General features: G+C 40.8%; 1 protein-coding gene across 1 annotated transcript; it reads right to left on the bottom strand.

Moving 5' to 3' along the window:
* Window positions 1–6,038: 6,038 nt before the first annotated feature.
* On the bottom strand, window positions 6,039–20,900 carry LOC144668402 (small EDRK-rich factor 2-like). Its single transcript, XM_078530411.1, has 3 exons — window positions 20,795–20,900; window positions 12,175–12,283; window positions 6,039–11,520 (listed from the first exon to the last, which is right to left on the bottom strand). Exons 1-3 carry the CDS (start codon window positions 20,799–20,801, stop codon window positions 11,436–11,438), a joined length of 201 nt encoding a protein of 66 aa, XP_078386537.1. The 5' UTR covers window positions 20,802–20,900; the 3' UTR covers window positions 6,039–11,435.
* Window positions 20,901–20,902: the final 2 nt, after the last annotated feature.

The following is a 20,902-nucleotide window of genomic DNA, read 5'->3' as shown; positions in this document are numbered from 1 at the left end:
TCCATCTGCTGGAATAGATGAGCTATCACACACAGCCACACTACAGTAGAGAGCTTTGCTTGGCCAAAAGACTGCTAACTAATCCAATAGGGAATTTAGGAGCAATTTCTTTACCCTGAGTGGTGAGAATATGGAACTCTCCACCATATGGAGTAGTTGAGGCAAACAGCATAGCTCCTTTAAAGGAAACTAGATAAACATGAGAAAGTAATAAAAGCTATATTTATAGGGTTAGATGAAGAGTTGTGAATCATTTTCCTGCACTGGCTGACAAATAAGCCTTTTGTGCAGTGATCTGATGTTTTAAAAGACAATGTATTGCTAATGCCAGTGTCCTATTTGGAAAAACCTGGCAGAGGCCCAGTAGAGCTACTGTTAAGGTGCCTCACCAGACCAACAAAAACTCTAGGCTGCTGTTGCTTCCTTGGGTTCTATCCCCATCAGTTGAGGCCCAGTTGGTTGCACTCTTGCCTCTAAGTCAGAAAGTGCTTTGGGATGTCCTCTGCTCACGAAAGGCAATACAAAGCATCTTTTTTTCCTTTCATCTTTCCACCTGTTTAAAGCACCTGACCCATCTTGCCCCCACATCTGGATTTGCCAGATTCCAGACTGCCTAATTTGTGAGAGCCTGAATTGGAAGAGTGGTCTCCAGATGCCTGTTTTGGACAGGCAGGTGGCTGATGGGATACAAAAAAGATCCAGCCACTAAAATGGAGCAAGTCTCCTGCCACAGCTCCCAGGTTTGTCATTGACATATCCCACTGGGAACTGTCAGTTTCTTTTTTTTTAAACTCTTAACTAGTGGAATTCAAAATTCAATAATCGTAAACTGTAATCTGATTGACAAAGCTCTAAGGCAGCCCACCCACTGCTAGTATGGACAAATAAAGAAAGGCATTTATCAAGCACCTTGTCACGTCCTTCACTCATGGTGGGGTTCTCTCTTCCAGCTCCCCTGCCCACCAAAAGCATATCTGTTCCTCCTATTCTCCAGACAACGCTGCTAAAACAGGCAGTAGTTTGCTCATCTGGTTCCTATGCAAAGCAGGGCTTTTTGCTGTTTTAATGAACACTGATTCTTGTTTGCATGTGTATAGGGTTAGACTGCTGAGACATATTTTCCCATTGGGGATCAGCGTTTGGCATCTTTATGTCAGAGTTCAGGATCGAGCAAAGTTGGGTAGCAAGGAGTGCTAATTCCCATATGTGCTTTGGGAGTGGCTCCATGCACTGTCTTTGCACATAACTGAGCATAGTGAAGAAATATGAAGAAACGGGTCAGTTGGTGAGCAATGAAGAGCTCAGATGGTAGGGGTTGTGTCCCCAATAGAGGGGCATTGTTTGAAGTGGATAAGTACAAAGGAGACTTGAGATTTGTTTTAAACATGACAAGTTTTATTTATAATGAAATATAGGCAGGAGTGTTTGGTTCTTTTTTTAACTATTCACTATTTAGAAAACAGCTGCAGAATAAAAACTGAAGGCTGAGCAGGCAGGATTGGTAACACTTGGGATTGGCAGGTTTTGGACTAATAGTGTAAAATTTGTGCAAATTTACAGGTAAAAACAATTGATTAGAGAATGAGGACAGAATAGGCCCTTCAAATGTTGAGTGTTCGCATCAGATTGAGATGCACCTCATAGGAATAGGCAAAAGTACTTTAAAATAATGTGCTCACATTGGGCCAAAACATATAATGGAAGACTATCTTAAGTACAAGATATGAGTACAATGCTGCACGCCTTTTGTACTCTTCACCATTTTAGTATTCACCAACAGATGTCAAGCCCATCCCACTATTTATTTTTATGCCTTAGTAAATTAATTGTTATACTCAAATCAAGAGACTGAAATTACTTCCAATTGGTTTGAGACAGGCATCACAATCCTTGAACATCTCCTGCATCCTTTCAATAAGAGTACATTTCAGCTTAAATAACTTGCTACATATTTATGCTTTCATAGTCCCATTACAGTTTGAGGGTGTGACATTTGAGTTTGACTCAAAAAATTAAGTCAAAGCGAGCAGAGAGAACTTTGTCCAGTGGCTGGAGGGTTGGTAACCAAGAGCCGAAGAAGAGTCATACTGACTCGAAACGTTAACTCTGTTTTTCTCTCCACAGACGCTGTTAGACCTGCTGAGTTTTTCCAGCATTTTCTGTTTTTGTTTCAGATTTCTAGCATCCACAGTGTTTTGCTTTTATCTTAGTTTACTTGTGTGTTTTGACCAAGTGGATTTTTGGGGGCCGGTAGGGGGGGGGGGGGGGGGGAAGAAATGTTTTGTAAGACTGTTTAACTGTATAATTTTAATCTTGTGTACTTAAGTATTTTTGCTTCTTGTTAATAAATCTTATTTTAAAATCCTAAAAGTGTTACTGGGATTAGTAGTTTTCCCAATACAAAAAAAAAGCTATGATCAGTAAGACAAGTTTCCCTCTGGGATTTGACTTGCTCAGAGAATAACATTGGCTGCAGTCGTAACTAGGGTTTATCAGTGTAGTTACCTGTACAATTTGATGGCTGATCCCAGCTCATGTTTTGACAGTAGAATCTCACATATCTGCTCTTCCCACTCTGCTGCTTAATCATCCCCAGGCAACACAAAATGACTATTGCATTTCACTAATCAGCACTCCCATACCTATTCCCCCATATGCCTTATGGGACTCATGATGACATCATTGAAGTAACTTAAATACACTGGGAATATCATCTGTTTAAAGTAAGCTGCTTTGAAAGTTCCATTTGAGAAGCGTCAGACTGGTTGACAACAAAGTGAATGCATAGTCAGTTAAATTGTGAAATTGTTGTGATTTCCATGCAGGTTTTTGAAGTAATTAAGGGGCAAATAGGGTGACAAATCACAGCAATGTAAATTGCCAAACTAGGTAAACCACATCAAATTTCATTAGGGTCATATTCCTTCAACAAGTTGAAGCATGCTAGATTTTATTTATCCATGGATGGGGGTGGAAGTATGGTGTAAGGATGAATGAAGAAATCAGTGAGACAAAGAGAAGAGACTGGCAAAAGGAATTCCAAAGTCCAAAATCAGTTGTCCCTTGATTGAAGGGTGACATCCAGTCATAAGTTTCTGTCATGTGACTGACTAGGCCAATTCTCAGCCCACAGGGCAGGATGTCCCACGAGAAAGTGGGATCCAGAGTGTAGGATTTGCTTCCTTTTCTTTCCTTCTCTGCTGCAGCTGAGCCTCATCTTTAACACGTTCTGACCCAAAGCATGATGCAGCTTTATGGACAAGTTGTCACCATTTTGAAGGATTGGTAACAAGCTCCTCCCAATCTTGTGTCTTTGAAGCATTTTCTTTGTCCTCCCCTGGAACACTGGCCATTTGAGAGTTGAGAAAACAGGACTTGGTGGAAGAAGATGCTTTTCAGCCAGCCAGTGACAGTGTCCAGTCCATCAAAGTTGATGTTGCAGGAGATTTGCCTGAATGCTTGTGCAGCTTAGCTTCAAGGACACTAGCGTTTGTTTGACGGTCCTCCTATTAAGTCCAGATACAGCAGAGGCAGTACTGATCACGGTACAGGCTTCCCTATAAATCCATGAATATCACAGTCAGACAGTGGTTGCATTTGTCTTGTGTTGTCTACAGCCAACTGAGACATAGAATCAGGCAGGCCTGCACCTTATCAATTGCTAAGTAGTGAAAACGCTATTGTTCACCATGGAGAACATGAGTGGGAGCACACACACAGATTGAAGACCGATTTGGTTCTTTTGTCAAAGTGATGAGAATTTTTTTTTAAAAAACGTATGTTGTTATGATCTGGAACGGACTGCCCGAGAGGGTCGTGGAGGCAGATTCAACTGTGGCTTTCAAAATGAGAATTGGATAAGCATCTGAACGTTAAAAAAACTACACGAATATGTGAAAAAGGCAGGCCAGCAGCCCTAGCTAGGTTGTTCTTGACAGCATCTGCCATGGAATCAAGAGGCTAATAGGCAGCCTCCTGTGCTATAATAATCCATGATTCTATGAAGCCATTTACAGCAGGAATAGGCAAATACAAAATGGCACAATCTGTAATTTACAACGTATACACTGGTGATCAGAGTTCGTTAGTCCAGCCTCTCCTGGCAGGCCCCTGTAACAACTCAATCTCCATTGGAATTCTGTAAGCAACTGTTCAATTACCAATCTTTCACACATTATACCATTATGAACAGAATCCATAAACAGGCACAAGGGGGTCATTTATACACTAGATTCCCCTCTCGTGGAAACAAACTCAGAAAACAGAATGAAAAGCAGAACATTAAGTTTCCGAAAAAACAAGGAGATGATGGTCTAGGCTTGCTGCATTCATTGTCTCACATTTTAACTGCATTGCATTAGGATAATTAAATATTACAAGTGAGTAGGCTGCTTTTTGTAACAGGACAAATGCACAAAGCATTCCTGTGGAATTCAAAAGTGGTGAATGCGCCACCTGGATTCCAAATGCGATGTTGAATTGACATCACATGTCATAAAGATCGTCTAATCCACAACTCAGACAGCTGCTTAATTCATATATCACGTCAGCCAATTCAGTTCTTAAAATATTGATTCTCATATCTTTATGTAAAAGTTACACTGACACCTGTGTGGCCAGCTATTGAGATTTGGAGCACTGGTATGCTTCAGTTGCTAGCTTTCTTTTAAAATTCATTTATTTAATGTGACATTGGTGTTGCTGGCTAGGCCAGCATTTATTGCCCATCCCTAATTTCTCCTGAGACGGAGAGTTGACTTCTTGAACCACCGCAGTCACATGGTGTAGGTGCACTCACTGTTAGTGAGAGAATACCAGGATTTTTACCCAGCGACAGTGAAGGAACAGCAATATATTTCCAAGTCGGATGCTAGCTTGGAGGGGAACTTCCAGGCGGTGGTGTTCCCATGCACCTGCTTTGTCCTTCAAGTTGGTAGTGCTCATGGGTTTTGAAGGTGCTATCCAAGGAGGCTTGGTGAGTTCCTGCAGCGCAACTTCTAGATGATACACAGTAGCAGCAGTGTGTGTCGGTGGTGGAGGGTGAATGTTTGTAGATGAAGTATCAAACAGGCTGCTTTGTGCTGGATGGTGTCAAGCTTGAGTGTTGTTGGAGCTGCACTCATCCAGGCAAGTGGAGAGTGTTCCATCACAGTCCTGACTTGTGCCTTGTAGATGGTTGTCAGGCTTGAGAGTCGGGTGAGTTACTCGCCACAGGGTTCCTAGCCTCTGACCTGCTCTCGTAGCCATGGCTAGTCCAGTTTAGTTTCTGGTCAATGGCAACACCCAGGATGTTGATAGTGCAGGTTTCAGTGATGGTAATGCTATTGCCATTGAATGTCAAGCAGCAATGGTTAGATTCTCTATTGTTGGAGATGGTCATTGTCTGGCATGAATGTTACTCACCACTTGTTAGCCCAAGCCTTGCTGCATTTGGACATGGACTGCTTCAGTAACTGAGTCATCACAAATGGTGACCATGGTTTGCTGATGATTGCACATTCCCACTTCTGACCATATGATGGAAGGTTGGGCCTAGGACACTGCCCTGAGGAATTCCTGGAACTGAGATGACTGACCTCCAATAACCACCTTCCTTTGTGTTAGGTATGACTCAAACCAGTGGAGAGTTTTCCCCTGATTCCCATTGACCATCCTTGATGTCTCTCTCACCTCACCTCTGGAGTTCAGCTCTTTTACCCATGTTTGAACCAAGGCTGCAATCAAGGCCTGGCTGCACCCAGAGTCAGTGAGCAAGTTATTGCGAAGAGCCACTTCATAGCACTGTTGATGACCCCATCACTTCACTGATGGAGAGCAGACTGATGGGACGGTAATTGGCCAGGTTGGATTTGTCCTGCTTTTTGCATACAGGACATACCTAGGCAGTTTTCCATATTGCTCCCTGTAAAGTGGCGAAAATAGGTCATCTTGAGGCCATAAACTAATTTTCTCCCACCTGTTGAAAGATAGATTAACCTCCACTTGGTTTCAGGTCATCTGCAGATGAGAAAAGCTAGCACAAAATGACTATTCCAAAGTGCTTTTTAAAGTTATTTTATTCAAAATGGACACCATTATTCAATATACACACACCTTACACACAAATCAAGACAGCAACTCAGTTAAAATGGATTAAAAAGTTTGTATTTTATGGTTTCCTTCCCTCAAAAACAAAGTAGTGAAACACCAGGATGCAAATGTGTGTGAGGGAGAGAGAATATGAGAGAATGTGTGTGAAGCATGCCATTGACTTAATGGATTAGCTCACAGCCTCTTTGCTGCTACAAGTTGTCCTGGCAGTTCTTCTAGTGGAAAACAAATCAAAAACTTTAATATACGAGAAAGATATCATCTAGCCAGCTCCCAATCCCAAAGAAAAAAAGGCACCAATTCAAAAATTTCTGTGACCTTTGGAGCCATAAGTTCCAGGAGACCACAGTAATTTATGTGTTAGTAATCCTGGCTTCCCCACAACTAATTGCTGTAACTAGAGATGGTCCCTCTCAGGAACTTGTTCAATTCCCCACTAAAAGATTGCAGGAAACTGACTTCAATAATTAATTGATTTGCTTACATTAAAAAGTTCATAGAATAAATGAAAGAATGCATGGTTTCAATTCTTGCTTTATATCAATAAAGCAAAGTCAATTCACAGGTATCAATGGTCTTGTATTATAGACTCAAAGTTAGCAACAGTCACTGGTACACTATTCATCAACTTAGAAGAATCAAACAGACCAAAAGTCAAATTGGTGATTTTATGACACTTCCATCATTTTTACTGAAAACAAGATGGTGGTTGTGTAAAAATGTGAACTTGAATCACCTTGGCCAGACATAGTTAAAGATCCTTGCATTGGCAAGTGCGAGTTAGAGAGAATCAATGAACCAATTTTTTTTAAAAAATGGATCACCTAGGAAATGACACACTCAGTGGTCACAATTCCAATAAAGTCTCCATCTACAAGCATTCAATATTACAAAATTAGGTACAAGCACAAAATTATTGAACGCTACTTTATACATGTATTGACAAGATATGCACCTGCATGAGAAGTGTATGTATAATCAGAAATCCTTTTGCTCACTTTACTCCAAATTGGAGTACAAGATAGGTGGGCTGGTGGCAAAACAGAGCATCAACAAGCTTTAGTGCTTCAGAAAATTCTGTCACTTAAGTGACCATATCTTCAACATGGTTTTGACTTACCAGTAAGTTGTAGCAAGAAGCTACTGCCGAGGTATGATTCGAGGAGCAAAGCTTAATTTGTCCACAAATCTAGATACTGGTCAAGTCTCTTTTCACCCTCGCACATTAAAGTGCGCATAGATACGATTGCGGTCTTGACTTGGGGTAACATCAAAAATACTATAACCTCAGTTTTAAACAGAGGGTGACAAGTTATCTCCACTTGACGTTCAATGACATTATCATAAAAGAATCCCCCACCATCAACACAGTGGGGGTTACTATCAAGAGAACTTAACTGGACCAGCCATATACTGTGGCTACAAGAGGTGGTCAGCAAGACTGGGAACTCTGCAGTGAGTGACTCACCTCCTGACTCCCCAAATTCTCTCCACTATCTACAAGGGACAAGTCCAAAGTGTGATAGAATACTTTGCACTTGCATGGATGAGTGCAGCTCTAACAACAATCAAGAAGCTGAGCACCATCCATGACAAAGCGACTTACTTGATTGGCACATCATCCACCACAGGCAGTAAAGTGTACCATCTACAAGATGCAGTACAGCAGCTCATCAAGGATCATTCAACAGTACCTTCGAAACCCACTTCTGCCATGAAGAACAGGGCAGCAGACACATGGGAATGCCACCACCTACAAGTTCCCCTCCAAGTCACCAGTTATCCTGACTTGGAAATATATGAGTGTTTCTTCAATGTCACTTGGTCAAAATCCTGGAACACTCCTTAACAGCACTGTGGGTGTTCCTACACAACTCACCACCATCTTCAGGGGCAATTAGGAATAGGTAATTAAAGCTGGCCTTGCCAGTAATGCGCACATCCTGTGAATGAATTAAAAAACTCATAGGGATTTCTCATCTACATAACTAGTGATAAATGTCTAGTCGATCATACTCTTCAATTTATTCACAGGATTGAAAGCTATGTTTCATAATGATAAAATGACATGTTTCATTAACAGTTTGTGGTCATTTTCAATCAGAACTTTTCAGACGAGTATTTAACACTCACGTTAAAAGGTACGAGTTTGGATTTTGTTTTAATGCAAAAAAATTGAGTTAAATTGAAATCACCCAGTGTACACTGAAGTTCTGTTCCATATACAACAGGCCACTTTAAAAGTTGTTTGGAAAATACAAGTGTTAGAATTCCATTTTGATGTGACCAAGCAAATTTTGGAATTTAAAAGACTAATTAAGCCAATTATAGCATTATGTTAAGAGTGGGTGGATTTGCAGCAATGCAGAGGATGAAATTTGGATGAACAAAAAAGTGAGGCTTACAAGAAACAACCTGCATTTATTTACCATATTTTAAAAGTAGTGAAACAGCCCAAGGTGCTTCAGAAGTTTAAAAACAATTACATCCAGCTTGAGCAAATGAGTAAGTAAAATCTTGGAAGAGAGATGGTGAGACAAAGGAGGTTAGGGAGGAAATGTCAGATTCCAGGGTCTAGATGAAAGTGGTCACAAAAGGTGAGGAATACACTAATCTGCTGGGCTGTTTATAGCCCAATAGCTTCTTTTGGCTCAAATTTCAACCTGCTCCTCACATAACAGGTTATTTTCCTGTAACTAACTCCCCCCTCCTATTAAACCTGTAGCTGAATCAATAGCTTTCAACAGGAGGAGCAGTGACTCAATTCTGACAAACTAAGATGCAGTATCATTTTTGCATTCTTTTGAAGCAACATCCTTGAACACTGTATTCTGTCCATTTAAAACAATGGCCAATTACATTAAAACAAATTGCTGAGCGAACACCCACCTAAAATGTGCAACAACTGCAGTCAAAATTAATCTTAACGTGTTCCGGAAACAGTGTGACTTAAGGATTTTACAAACTATGATCCATTTAACCAGAACAGATGGGTTGAGTGTGGTTGCTTGGTTTTGCAGAGGTGCCTGGGCCACAATTCCTGTTCACGAGCAAGTTACAGGCTGCAGCTTGCCAATTCTGCTTCTCCTGGCACAAAAGTCTTTTCTGGATTGTTTTGAGTAACATCTAGCACTCCCTTTGAGGATCAATGCTTAGGACAATTTGTGCTTCAAAATTAATTGGGTCCTATTTATGATTGTAGGTCCCTGATTTGCATATTTAATAAGGATCTCACCCGGATGGGCATTGTAAACCCTTGTAAAGGCCACAGGCAAAATAGCAGCAGGCAAAGGGAATTTAATTAAAAAGTTTTAAAATAAAAACAGATAAGTTTTTAAAAAGAGCCTTGGAAATGAGCAAGGTTTTTGTCAAGTCACTGCCAGAACAGCAAGGAAGAGGAGAATACTAATTGAAATTCTTGGGCCAAAGCAATTGTTAAAGCAGATGGATCTCCATCACCAACACCCGACCACCCTTCAAAATCCAAGGGTTCTGTCACCATTGACCACATGCATTCTTCAGTATCTTCAGCCAGCTTAGCAAAAGGCTGATCTAAACTACAATGTGTATTTTTTGGTTTTGGCTTGTGACATGCTTCAGGAATTCACCCAATTCCATTTACAGTATTCATTTTGCACTTAAGCAAGCAAAGCATCAGCATCTCAGCAATTTTGGGTCATTAACCATGCAGGGCCTCAAAAACATTTTCAGGGATAACAGGTAATAATTAGCCTAGATTGAAGAAAATACCACCCTACATCAACTTCCTGCCCTATTAACACAGGCCTAAATTCAGCAAAAGGATTGTACAGGAGAAATACGAAACAGAACTAGGTCATTCATGATACTGCATCAAATTCACTTTTATAATAGTGATGCTTATACCATGTAGGGCATAACATGAGAATCAGGTATGTTTGAGAGGAATAAGTCAAATTGAAATTTGAACTGGTTCTTCAGGTTCTAATTCTACACATGGCCACTTAAAAACTAAAACCAGTCCACATAAGATTCATTTAACTATGTGCATGTAAATTTTAATCCTTGCACCTGTTAAAGCAGAGAAAATCACAATTGATGCAACATAGATAAATTGGAGGTGAATAACCAGTTACATATAAAAAAGGTGCCCATTCAGCCCATTTAAGTTCATCCAACCAGCAAAATTCTATAGCTTCTCCAACCTTGTATTATCCGATTATTTTTAAATTCTTTCACCATTTTTCCCTCCATTATGGTCTAGAATTATTAGTTTTATCCATAGGTCAATCATTTGTGAACACTTCCCCAATAGCTGTCCTGTTAGTTTGGACCTGTGACCCCGCCTTTGTCTCACTTAATTTAACATTCTCTGTTGTCTCTTTTCCAGTCTAAACAACCAACATTTCCCCAGTCTTTAAAAGTATTGTTACATCAAGCCGGCATAATGTGCCAAACCCACATCTCACCTCAGGCAACAAGTCAGTTATATCAATCCAAATAACTACCTAGTTGTTATCTTCCCTGGTTTTTCTAGTACTGCTGGTAGAACTGTGAACCATAAAGTGGCAATTGCCACTAAATGTCTTAAACCCTTATGCAAAGGAAGTTTCACTGTGTCTGCAAATCTCACATTTTGTGAACAAGGTTTCTGTACACATTTCCTTTCTTTGCTCCAACTGCCCTCACTACACATTTAAAGCCAATTTTGCCCTAGCACAGAAAGATTCAATTTGTAATTGAGGCACACAAAGCAGAATTATTCAATGTGCACACCATCTAATTGAAAGGCAGTGGCAAATGCCCACAAAATACTAAAGCACTTCAACCTTTTGTAATACCTACCGCACCAGAAAACATCAAACTTGATTCAAGCATGCTAAAAACTGTCTGGTTTCCTTCCACATTTGGATCACCGAGGCAGAATAAAGATGCTTCAAGAATGGCAAAGCTTTAGTGGCAACTTAAAGACAAGCAGCTAAACCCAGCTTTGTCAACTTAAATGCTGTCTTTATTAAAACAGAATTTAAAGGGTTAGCGTTGATACAAAAATACAAGGCTGGTCACAAATCCAAATGCAAGCATATTTTCTGCTTATACTGGAAATACCTTGTGAGTTATGCTCATGCAGGAAATGCACCTTTACAGTACAAGGTCTAATACTGCATCAGTACCAAATCTACAAGCAAGACACCTTCCTTTGCATTAAACATGGCATAATTCCATAGGAAAGATACAACAATGCAATTTTCTGAAGTATCGGAACCCAATGTTTTAAATATGTTCAATATTTTGAAGATAAAGCCGCGTTGCTCGTTAGATGTACCCATCCAGGAAAGTTAGGCAGAGTACCACAGGTGCGGGCCTTAGTCTGAAGTTCCTGCATTAGCTCCCGCAGGTGCTGCAGAAGTTTTATTTGCGTTTTGTTTCTGCTGCATTATTTCAGCATCCCTGCAAGAATACAAATTGTAAACCATCACATCACATTTCCCAACACACTTTACTCGACTATATGCCTGGATAATCTTTTATAGAATCTTTCATCCTGTATTATGCACAATAGAACGAATGACCGGCAATTATAACTGGGGCAGTAACATAAATTTAGAGTTTACATGTACAGAAACTAATGCTGGTAGTAAAGTGAGCTCTCTTTGGGACTGTGCTCTGGGGATACAAAAGTATTTCCAGCAGTTCATGTCAACTGAATGAGGCTACTCCACAACTAATCCTAGTACAATACAGATATTCAATCATCCAGAAATCTGTAGCTTTATAGAAACCATTTACAATTGATCAAACCCATCAACTGGTTCTTTGTGATAGCAGTCCAACACAAACTATTCTCTCCCTTAAAATTATATATAACCCCATCTGTGTCTAGTTTTGCCAGGGGATCCATACTTTATTAACCTTGCAGATGCCAACAGATCTGCTGTACTTTTTCAGCATTGCTTATTATTTAATTGTTCTGCTTTCATGAACATTCTCCTTGACAACTACTTTATTCCTTGCCGAGTTGCAAGATTTTAACTCCATATTATCAGTTGTTTGACTGTTTTGAGTATTGGTTTATGGATTCAGTTGATGCTATGTTTGGTTTACCTCTGCTTTCTGGCTGCAGCAGATAAACCATCATCCTTTCTTTTCCGTTTACTTTGCTCAGTTGACTTTTTTGCATTTTTCTGACGAGCAAGTTCTCGTTGATTACCACCTAGGAAGAAAAAAAGTCAATGGTGACTCCCTCAATTTCATCAGGTCTTCCGCATCGCAATGACCTTTTTAAAAAGCAACTACTGTAATCGTGCCCAAGATTTTGATCCAGTCAAGAATACAGAAGTTTCTGCAGGAAAGAGGGGAGGAAAAACTAATTTCAGCCCTTTTCCCCCTTTCCATCATGGATATATAAGTCACCTAGTAAGAGGCGTAAAGGTTAGGACGCACTTTGTATGTGATGCTTTGAAGTGAGCATGAGCGCATATACACACACACAGCTACTGAATAAACACCAGAGTACTGAAAACCAGATTTTGTGCACAGAACACAGCCTAATGGTATATGGATGAAAACCCCTTCACCCACTTTAATTTTCATCCCCTCCACCCATCAACACTCCTTAGATGAGTTACCTACATTTAATAATGAAGCTTTCATTTGAATGGAAAAACATGCAAATGAGTCCAGATTCTGCTTACTTCTCTCAACTTCAGGGCATTTCCAATAAGCCACAATTAAACTTTGCTATGATGCCAACTGGTAAAAGTTACCTCAGTGAGGCGATTGTGGATTGTTTAAAAGCAAGGATTCAAATCACTGCAACAACACTACTATATCACATGCCCATCCCAGAAAGTTCCTTGGCCACGTTTGTCATTCGAATTTAATGAGTTTATACACAGTTAGTTGGAGCTTGAAATGTTAGTTAGGAAGCTAATAGGAAAGAGTGTCAAATACTCAGAGCACAATTTACTACAAATATACAGAATATGACAGTTTTGGTTTTTTTTTGGTGTACATTTATTCAGACTTTTCATTAGAAACTAAGCAGCTCAAAAATCCCCACAAAGCTAGCCTCCACTTAAAAAAAACCATTTTGCTTCATTTTCTAATGTCATTTAAATTTTAGTCATCAACATAATTGGGCTCCCTCCTTGTGAAGAAAATGAACTCCGCTTCAATGATGTAACATCTTCCCTTTTCTAATAGTGTTGCTTCTTAAAAAGAAGAAATCAACCTGCTTTGGTTAAGGCAGTTTTCCATCCTGCAATGAAAAATAATTACCACTCTCACTCTTAATGTAGAACTAAAAATTTCATTCCCGATATATATAGATTGCTGCAATGATGTTTGTGTTACTGCCACCAGATAAGATTTGTTAGTAGCTTTATTCTGTCAGTGGTCAAGGCAGTCAGATGGGGTCTTACAACTGAATGATAAATGGATATCACAAATTACTTGGTTAGTTGAAGCTAATATTCCACAGGACCTATTTGAAAACTTGGATATGTTAACTTGGCTGGAGTTTCCTCTGCACTTATACACAGATGTGCAATCTAGATGCAAATAAATTTTATGGCTAAGAAGATTTTGGGATAACTGCAATTCCTCCAAGTCTCCTCTATCTTTCATGTCCATCCATCAAACCCTGTCCAAAAACATTCCTTCTTTCAAATCAATTGGTCAGGGGGTGAGGGTCTCAACATTTTTGGCTTTTGGGTGTTTTTGGTTAAGGAGAGTATTGCAGTACTGGAGAAAGATGATGTCTCAGAGGATTCAAGGTCAGAATCGATTTGGCTAGAGCTAAGGAATAAGAAGGGTGCAATTACATTGCTCGGTGTAATAGATAGACCAGCAGTGGGAAAGATAGAGGAACAAATCTGCAAAGAAATTACAGAGAGGTGTAAACATCATAGAGTAGTTATAATGGGGGACTTTAATTACCCACATATAGACTGGATAGTGGTAGTGTAAGGGGCAGAGTGAAAAGCGTTCCTAGATTGTGTTCAGGAGAATTTCTGTGTAGTATGTGTACAGTCCAGCAAAAAAAGGAGGCACTGCTAGACCTGGTTCTTGGGAATGAGGTGGGCCAAGTAGATCAAGTGACAGTGGGAGAACATTTAGAGTCAATCATCAATTTATCATAAGGTTTAGGATGACAGTGGAAAGGATATTGGTCAATCCAGAGTAAGAATAATCAACTGGCATAGAGCGGGCTTCAATGGGGCAAGAACGGAGCTGGGTTGGTTAGGCTGGAACCAAAGTTTGACTGGAAAAACAGTAGCTGAACAATGGGCTACCTTCAAACAGGAGATGGTTTGGGCAGAGTCAAGGTATGTTCCCTCAAAAGGGAAGGGTAGGACAAACAAATCCAGAGCTCCCTGAATGACAAAGGAGATAGAAGTTAAGTTAAAGAAGAAAATGTGCGCTTACGACAGGTGTCAGATAGCAAATACAACTGAGAACTAAGCTGAATACAGAAGGTTCAGAAGGGATGTGAAAAAGCGAATACGAGAAGCAAAGAGGGATTATGACAAAAAAAAATGTGGCAGCTAATATAAAAGGAAGTCCCAAAGTATTCTACAAGCATATCAATAGTAAAAGGGTGGTAAAAGAAGGAGTGGGGCTGATTAGGGACCAAAAAGGGGATTTACACAGAGGCAAGAGGCATGGCTGAGGTGTTAAATGAATATTTTGCATCTGTCTTTACTTACGAGGCAGATGCTGCCCAGGCCATGGTGACAGAAGAGGAAACTCAGTCACTAGAACGGTTTAAAATTGATAAAGGTGGTGACATTGAATAAGCTGTTGGTATTTAAAAGTTGACCAGGCACTGGGACCGGATGAGATGCATCCAAGAACATTGAAGGAAGCGAGAGTTGAAATTGCAGAAGCACTGGCAATAATCTTTCAATGTTCCCTGGATTCAGGGGAGGTGCCAAAGGACTGGAGAATTGCAAACATTACCTTTTTTTGAACAAGGGCGTAAAGATCTGCCCTGCAATTACAGACCAGTCAGTTTAACTTCGGTGGTGGGGAAACTTCTAGAAACAATTATTCAGGATAGAATCATCATCACATGAAAAAATACGGATTGGGGTTCAGAAGAGTCAGCATGGATTTATTAAAGGAAAATCATGTCTGACTAACTTGTTTTTTGAAGAGGTAACAGAGATGGTTGATGAGGGCAAGGCCATTAATGGGGTGTAGATGGACTTCCAAAAGGCGTTCGATAGTGCCACACAACAGGCTTGAGGAAAGCTATAGGTCTTAGAGTAAAAGGGACAGTAGCAATGTGGATACGAAATTGGCTAAGGGATAGGAAACAGGGTAATGGTTAATGGGTATTTTTCGGGCTGGAACAAAGTTTGTAGTAGAGTCCCCCAGGGGTTGATATTGAGACCCTTGCTTTTCCTGATGTACAGAAATGATCTAGATCTTGGTGTGCAGAGGATAATTTCAAAGTTTGTGGGTGACACAAAACTTGGGAGAATTGTAAGGAGGACAGCGTGAACTTCAAAAGGACATTGACACATTGGTAGAGGGAGCAGTTGGGTGGCAGATGAAGTTCAAAGCTCAGAAGTGTGAGGTGATACACTTTGGTACAAGAACATAGAGAGACAGTATAAAATAAAAGATACTATTCTAAAGGGTATGCAGGAGCAGAGAGACCTGGGAGTATAGGTACATAATTCATTAAAGGTGGCAGGACAGGTAGTGAGAACTGTTTCTAAAGCATACAGTATTCTAGGCTTCATTAATAGGGGCATAAAGTACAAGAGCAGAGAGGTTATGATGAACTTACATAAGACACCGGTTAGACCTCAGCTGGAGTATTGTGTACAGTTCTGGGCACCACACTATAGGAAGGATGCGAACGCATTGGAGAAAGTGCAGGAGGCTTACGAGAATGGTTCCAGGGATGAGACACTTCAGTTATGAGGAAGGATTGGAGAAGTTGAGACTGTTTTCCATGGAGAGAAGGCCAAGAGGAGACTTGTTAGAAGTTTTCAAAATAACGATGGGCCTAGACAGAGTAGATAGGGAGAAACTGTTCCTGTTCGTAAATGGGTCGAGAACCAGAGGGCACAGTTTTAAGGTGTTTTGCAAAAGAAGCAAATGCGAGGTGAGAAAAGAACTTTTTCACACAGCAAGTATTTCGGGTTGGAATGCACTGCCTGGAAGTGTGGTGGAGGAGGTTCAATTGAGGCATTCAAAAGGGCATTGTTTGTATTTAATTAATCATCCAACGTAACAATTCTGTGATTTCAACTAGATTTTCAGCCATAGAAACAAACATTTATCTGACTTTTAATTTAAGCTTTTAAGTAAAGTATTCCCTCTTCTGTATTTTTAACAGCGGTTAAGTCACATTGAAATTGGAATTGAAAAGCTGCCTTGATTGCAGGTCCTTCAAAATGCTACCTAATAGTTAAGGATAAAACTTTAAATTTTGTTCTCAAGAAATAGACAGGGTCTTAACTGTTTCTAAAGATTTATGCCAATTTATACCCATTTTGAGTTTGGATGTATTCTAACAAGATTGAGTGGATAGCGGCATCCACAAAACAAGTTGCAGCTTTTGGGCTGGGTGGAAGGAGGAATCTCCAGGCCCTTGTATCTAAGCATACGTATTAAAAGCAGTTAAGCTGCCTTCTGACATTTTATGATTGAAGTGCAGTTGAAACTAAAGCAAAGGAGCATCAGGCATCGCCGTCAGGAAACATGCTCCCACGCTCAAGGCTATCAAGAGAAAATCAGTTGTAATCCATGTGACAAAATCAAGGAATCTCCTGCGGCTATTCCAGGTCCTGTTTTACTAATTATCAAAGAGTCAGTTATTTTGAGCACAAGAGATTCAAACTACTGCAATTCTTCATTTAAAAAGCAAAGACAATTTAATAAACTTCATTAGTTTATCATCCAAATCTGATTCTATACTTTAATAAACTAAAATGGGGCTTATGAAATACACCAAAAGTTCCTATCATCACTGGGCTCAGATCAGAAACTGGGGTCTAAGACCACTTATAAATTCACAAGGATCGAGACCTCACAGGAATATTATTTTGTTTTGTGAGCAAGATAAACAAAACAAACCTATATGACATACATTAAACCAGGGAAGAAAGGATTTAGAGAAAAACAAGATAAAAAGCAATTGAAAAATATGCTGATGATTTGTAGTCAGTCGCAGAAAAAGCTTAAGCAGCCCCATTAATTTCTATACAATTGGATTTTATAAAACACGAAGTCCAGAGATTCAACTTCAAAACAAATTTCAAAAGGTAACATTTGGCCATAAGTGTTCTTTTTAAAAGATTGCTAGGTTAGGTAGTACAAAGATAACAAGTTTCCTAACACAACCTACAGCTTTCCATGTGCTGCAAATAGGGTGACAACCCACAGGATTATACTGCCTTTTTATTTTGGTATAATGCACTAAGTGTCATGTGGGCTTGTCCATCACTATCATTCATCTACCTCCAAAAGGATAACACTAACTGCTGTATAGTTCTGTTCATGCTGAAACTGAAAATTACAAGAAAGATAAATAAAGTGGAAGCACGCATCAAGTTATCAATGATACATTTTTAGAAAGATTGGCCAAGTACAAAAGACATTGAAGTACCTGCCCCATCAGAAAAACACAGCCTAATAGTCTGGAAGGCTTTGAGGAAACAATCTTACATAGACTTCCTAATGTGGTATTTGTAGATGGAAGAATTATTAATTACTATTGCAGAGCCATAATGACAATTCCAGAAACTGAAGTGGGGCCAGGAGCTAAACTTAAATGATCTACAGATGAGTAGCTATGGAAATGTCTTCATGGCAAAAGGTGGCTTTCATTTTAATGATGCTTATATTGAAGCATTAATATCTTTATTTCAAATACCTTGGATGGGTCAAAACTAGATGGCAAGTTGGAAAATTTCCAAATGATGGTTCAGTGTTCAACAAACTTTTAGTTTTTAGGCATTTTTACAATCAAATTTCTATTACATTTTTTTTTGATTGTGAATATAAACAAACAAGCCTATTCCAAACTAGACTGGCATTCATTCTAAAAAAAAAAGCTCAATGAGTCTTCTCAAAAGGAGCTTTAAGAATCATATTACGAAGTGTTCTTTCCCCATACTCAGTTGGATTGGATGCTTTTCTGAAACCGGGAAATTCAAATGGATTCAGAGAACACCCGTTCTCAAAATCTGGCTCTGCTTCCCACGCTCTGCTAACTCAGCACATAATCCAGTGGCACAAATGCAGATTAGGAGAAGTGAGTATTTGGATAATGCACCCAATTCAATGAAGCAAAACCAATCATGAAAACCATAAAGGAACAAAGCACACCTTCAGAAAGCAACATAGCTTCAAGTATAGCTCATGCAGCCGGCTACCATGGATAACGTTGTCTGATTTGGTGGCATTACAGCTACCCAGAGGTTGCAGCTGTATAAAAATGCTCCCCACCTGCTCAAATAGTTGAAGCTACCAGCAGCAATTGACAGAAATATGAATGGGAATGGCTGGATTCAAGTTTGAAACTAATCAGTTAGAACATAGCAAAAATGTTGTTTTACATATAAAGATAATCCCACTTTGCTCTTCAAATTTTCACTGTCTTTTACAACTTGGAATACACTGTGTTTAAATCTAAAGTTGTATATAAATACTGTTACATGTGGGTATTGGATGCCTCGTGCCCAGCAATGCAAATCACAATTTTTCATTAAATGAGATACTTTTTTGGCATGCGATCGGAATTTATAGCTTTCTATTGCGCAATTAAATCGAGCACCAACAATCTAACCCACAGGTGTGGGTTAGGGCAAGCAGTGTTTACAGTTTAAAGAATTCTGATTAATCAAGTACATGTCTATTGACAGGCCCAGGTTCAGGATTCCTTAACTGGGTCTCCCAGAACTAGACTTGTCTATTCTTTGCAGCACAGGACTGGCCTGACACTTGAGGATTCTTGCAGTTGTTGACTGCATCAATTTACAGCCAGTTACAATAACACATTTATCACTATTTCAAACTATTGTCCCTATAAAGGCATACCCGAGGTCTTTCAAAAGCGATAGATTTAGCACCATAAACATACTCCAGTCTCCAAGCAAGACTGCAAGTTATCTAACAACAAAAAAGTACAAACACTCACCAAGTGTGCAAGTTCAACTGAAGCAGTCAAAAAAGAGAATTAGACTGTTATCTGAACAGGAAGAATGTGCAGGGTTGTGGTGAGAAGGCAGGAGAATGGCATTAAGGGAATTGCTCAGAGCCAATGCAGACATGACAGGTCAAATGGCCTCCTTCTGCGCTATCATGATTCTTTTGTAGCAAAAAAGCCATCACTAGAGAGACCAACAAGAATTACAAGTTTTCGAACGGGGGTGGAACTTGTCCTGCATAGATCTGCACTTGAAAGTCATTTATTTTGAACTTTAGATGATGCTTGCCCTAACCCAGACTTACAAGTCAAGACTGATTGCATTGGATTTAGCTGTTCAATGCAGATTCACAAGAATGTCAGGGATTAAATGATGAAAAATGATTGCATAAATTTGACAAGTATCCTCAAAATTGAAAGGTTGGTCTAATCAAGGTGCTTAAATTAAAGGGATTCAAGAGGGTGGGAATAGATAACCTGGTCCTTCTAATGGGGGAACAATCAAATTAGAGTTAGGCCATTGCAGAAGGAAATCAGGAAGCACTCACACCCACTGCACCCCCCACCCACCCAAGGGTAGAGAAAATCTGGAGCTTTCTTTCCCTTCAAAGAAGCTGCAGGGGTGGTGGGGGCTTTCAAAACAGAGATCAATGGACTTCACATGTGGTAAAGTTGTCAACAATGAATATGGAGCTGAAGTATAAGATTAGCTACTCACTGAAAGGGTTGTGGAGCTTTGGGAATCTCCACCCCAGAGGACGTGGATGCTCAATCATTGAGCATATTCAAGGACCGAGCAACAGATTATTGGATAAGGTGGCAATTATGCAATGTGCAGGGAGATGCAGACGAGCTCAAAGATCAGTCGCCCATCTAACTGAACAGCTGAGCAGGCTGGGGGGGGGGGGGGGGGGGGCAAGTGACCTACTCCTGCTGTTTCCAATTAGTCAGAAAGATGTCCAGGAATAAATTTGCAAGGAAGTTGGTGGAACAGGCTGGAGGGGCAGAACAGCCTTTTCCTGCTCGCAGCTCAACTGCTGGATGTAAAGTGTTGGCGCAGTTTCCAGTCAGGGCGGAGGTCAAACCCGCAGTTGCTGTGGGCAGCAGAGGCTCCATCTCCCCCAGCCGGACCCCGCACCGCCCCTTTAAGGGCTGCTGGATGATTTATTTTGAGCCGATTTTTTTTTTGCCCGTGTGCGGACGTGGCAGAGGGAGGCGCCCAGGGCCTGTCACAGACGCAGGGCCCGGGCTGCAGGGGCAAAAGGCCCGGCCGCAGCCCCGGGAAGGGGACATCGAGTCCTGCCCTCATCCTCGGCCCAACGAACCGCCCCCTCCTCATCCGATCGAAGCGGGGAGGCCTCTCTCCCCCGCCCCCCTCCCGGCGCTTAATCGGAGCCTGGGCCGAGCGCTGGTCCTCGGGAGTGACGGCCACAGCGGGGCCCGCCCCTCAGCCCCGGCGGATGAAGCGGCTCCGAGGCCGCGGGCTTAATCCATCCCCGGGCGGAGGGACGCGCTCTCTCTTTCCCACCACCCCCCGCCGTTGCCGCTACTCACGGGTCATCCTGTCTCCGCGACAGCCGAATGCACTCCTGCAAACCGCCCCGGCCGCCGCCGCCGCCGCAACCTAACCTGAGCACCCGCCACTGTCCCCGCCCACCGCCT

This window comes from Cetorhinus maximus, chromosome 26 (genome assembly GCF_964194155.1).
Source record: "Cetorhinus maximus chromosome 26, sCetMax3.hap1.1, whole genome shotgun sequence".
NCBI classification, from domain to species: domain Eukaryota; kingdom Metazoa; phylum Chordata; class Chondrichthyes; order Lamniformes; family Cetorhinidae; genus Cetorhinus; species Cetorhinus maximus.
Note: the sequence above shows the minus strand (reverse complement) of the source record. Positions and strands in the feature narration are given on the sequence as shown.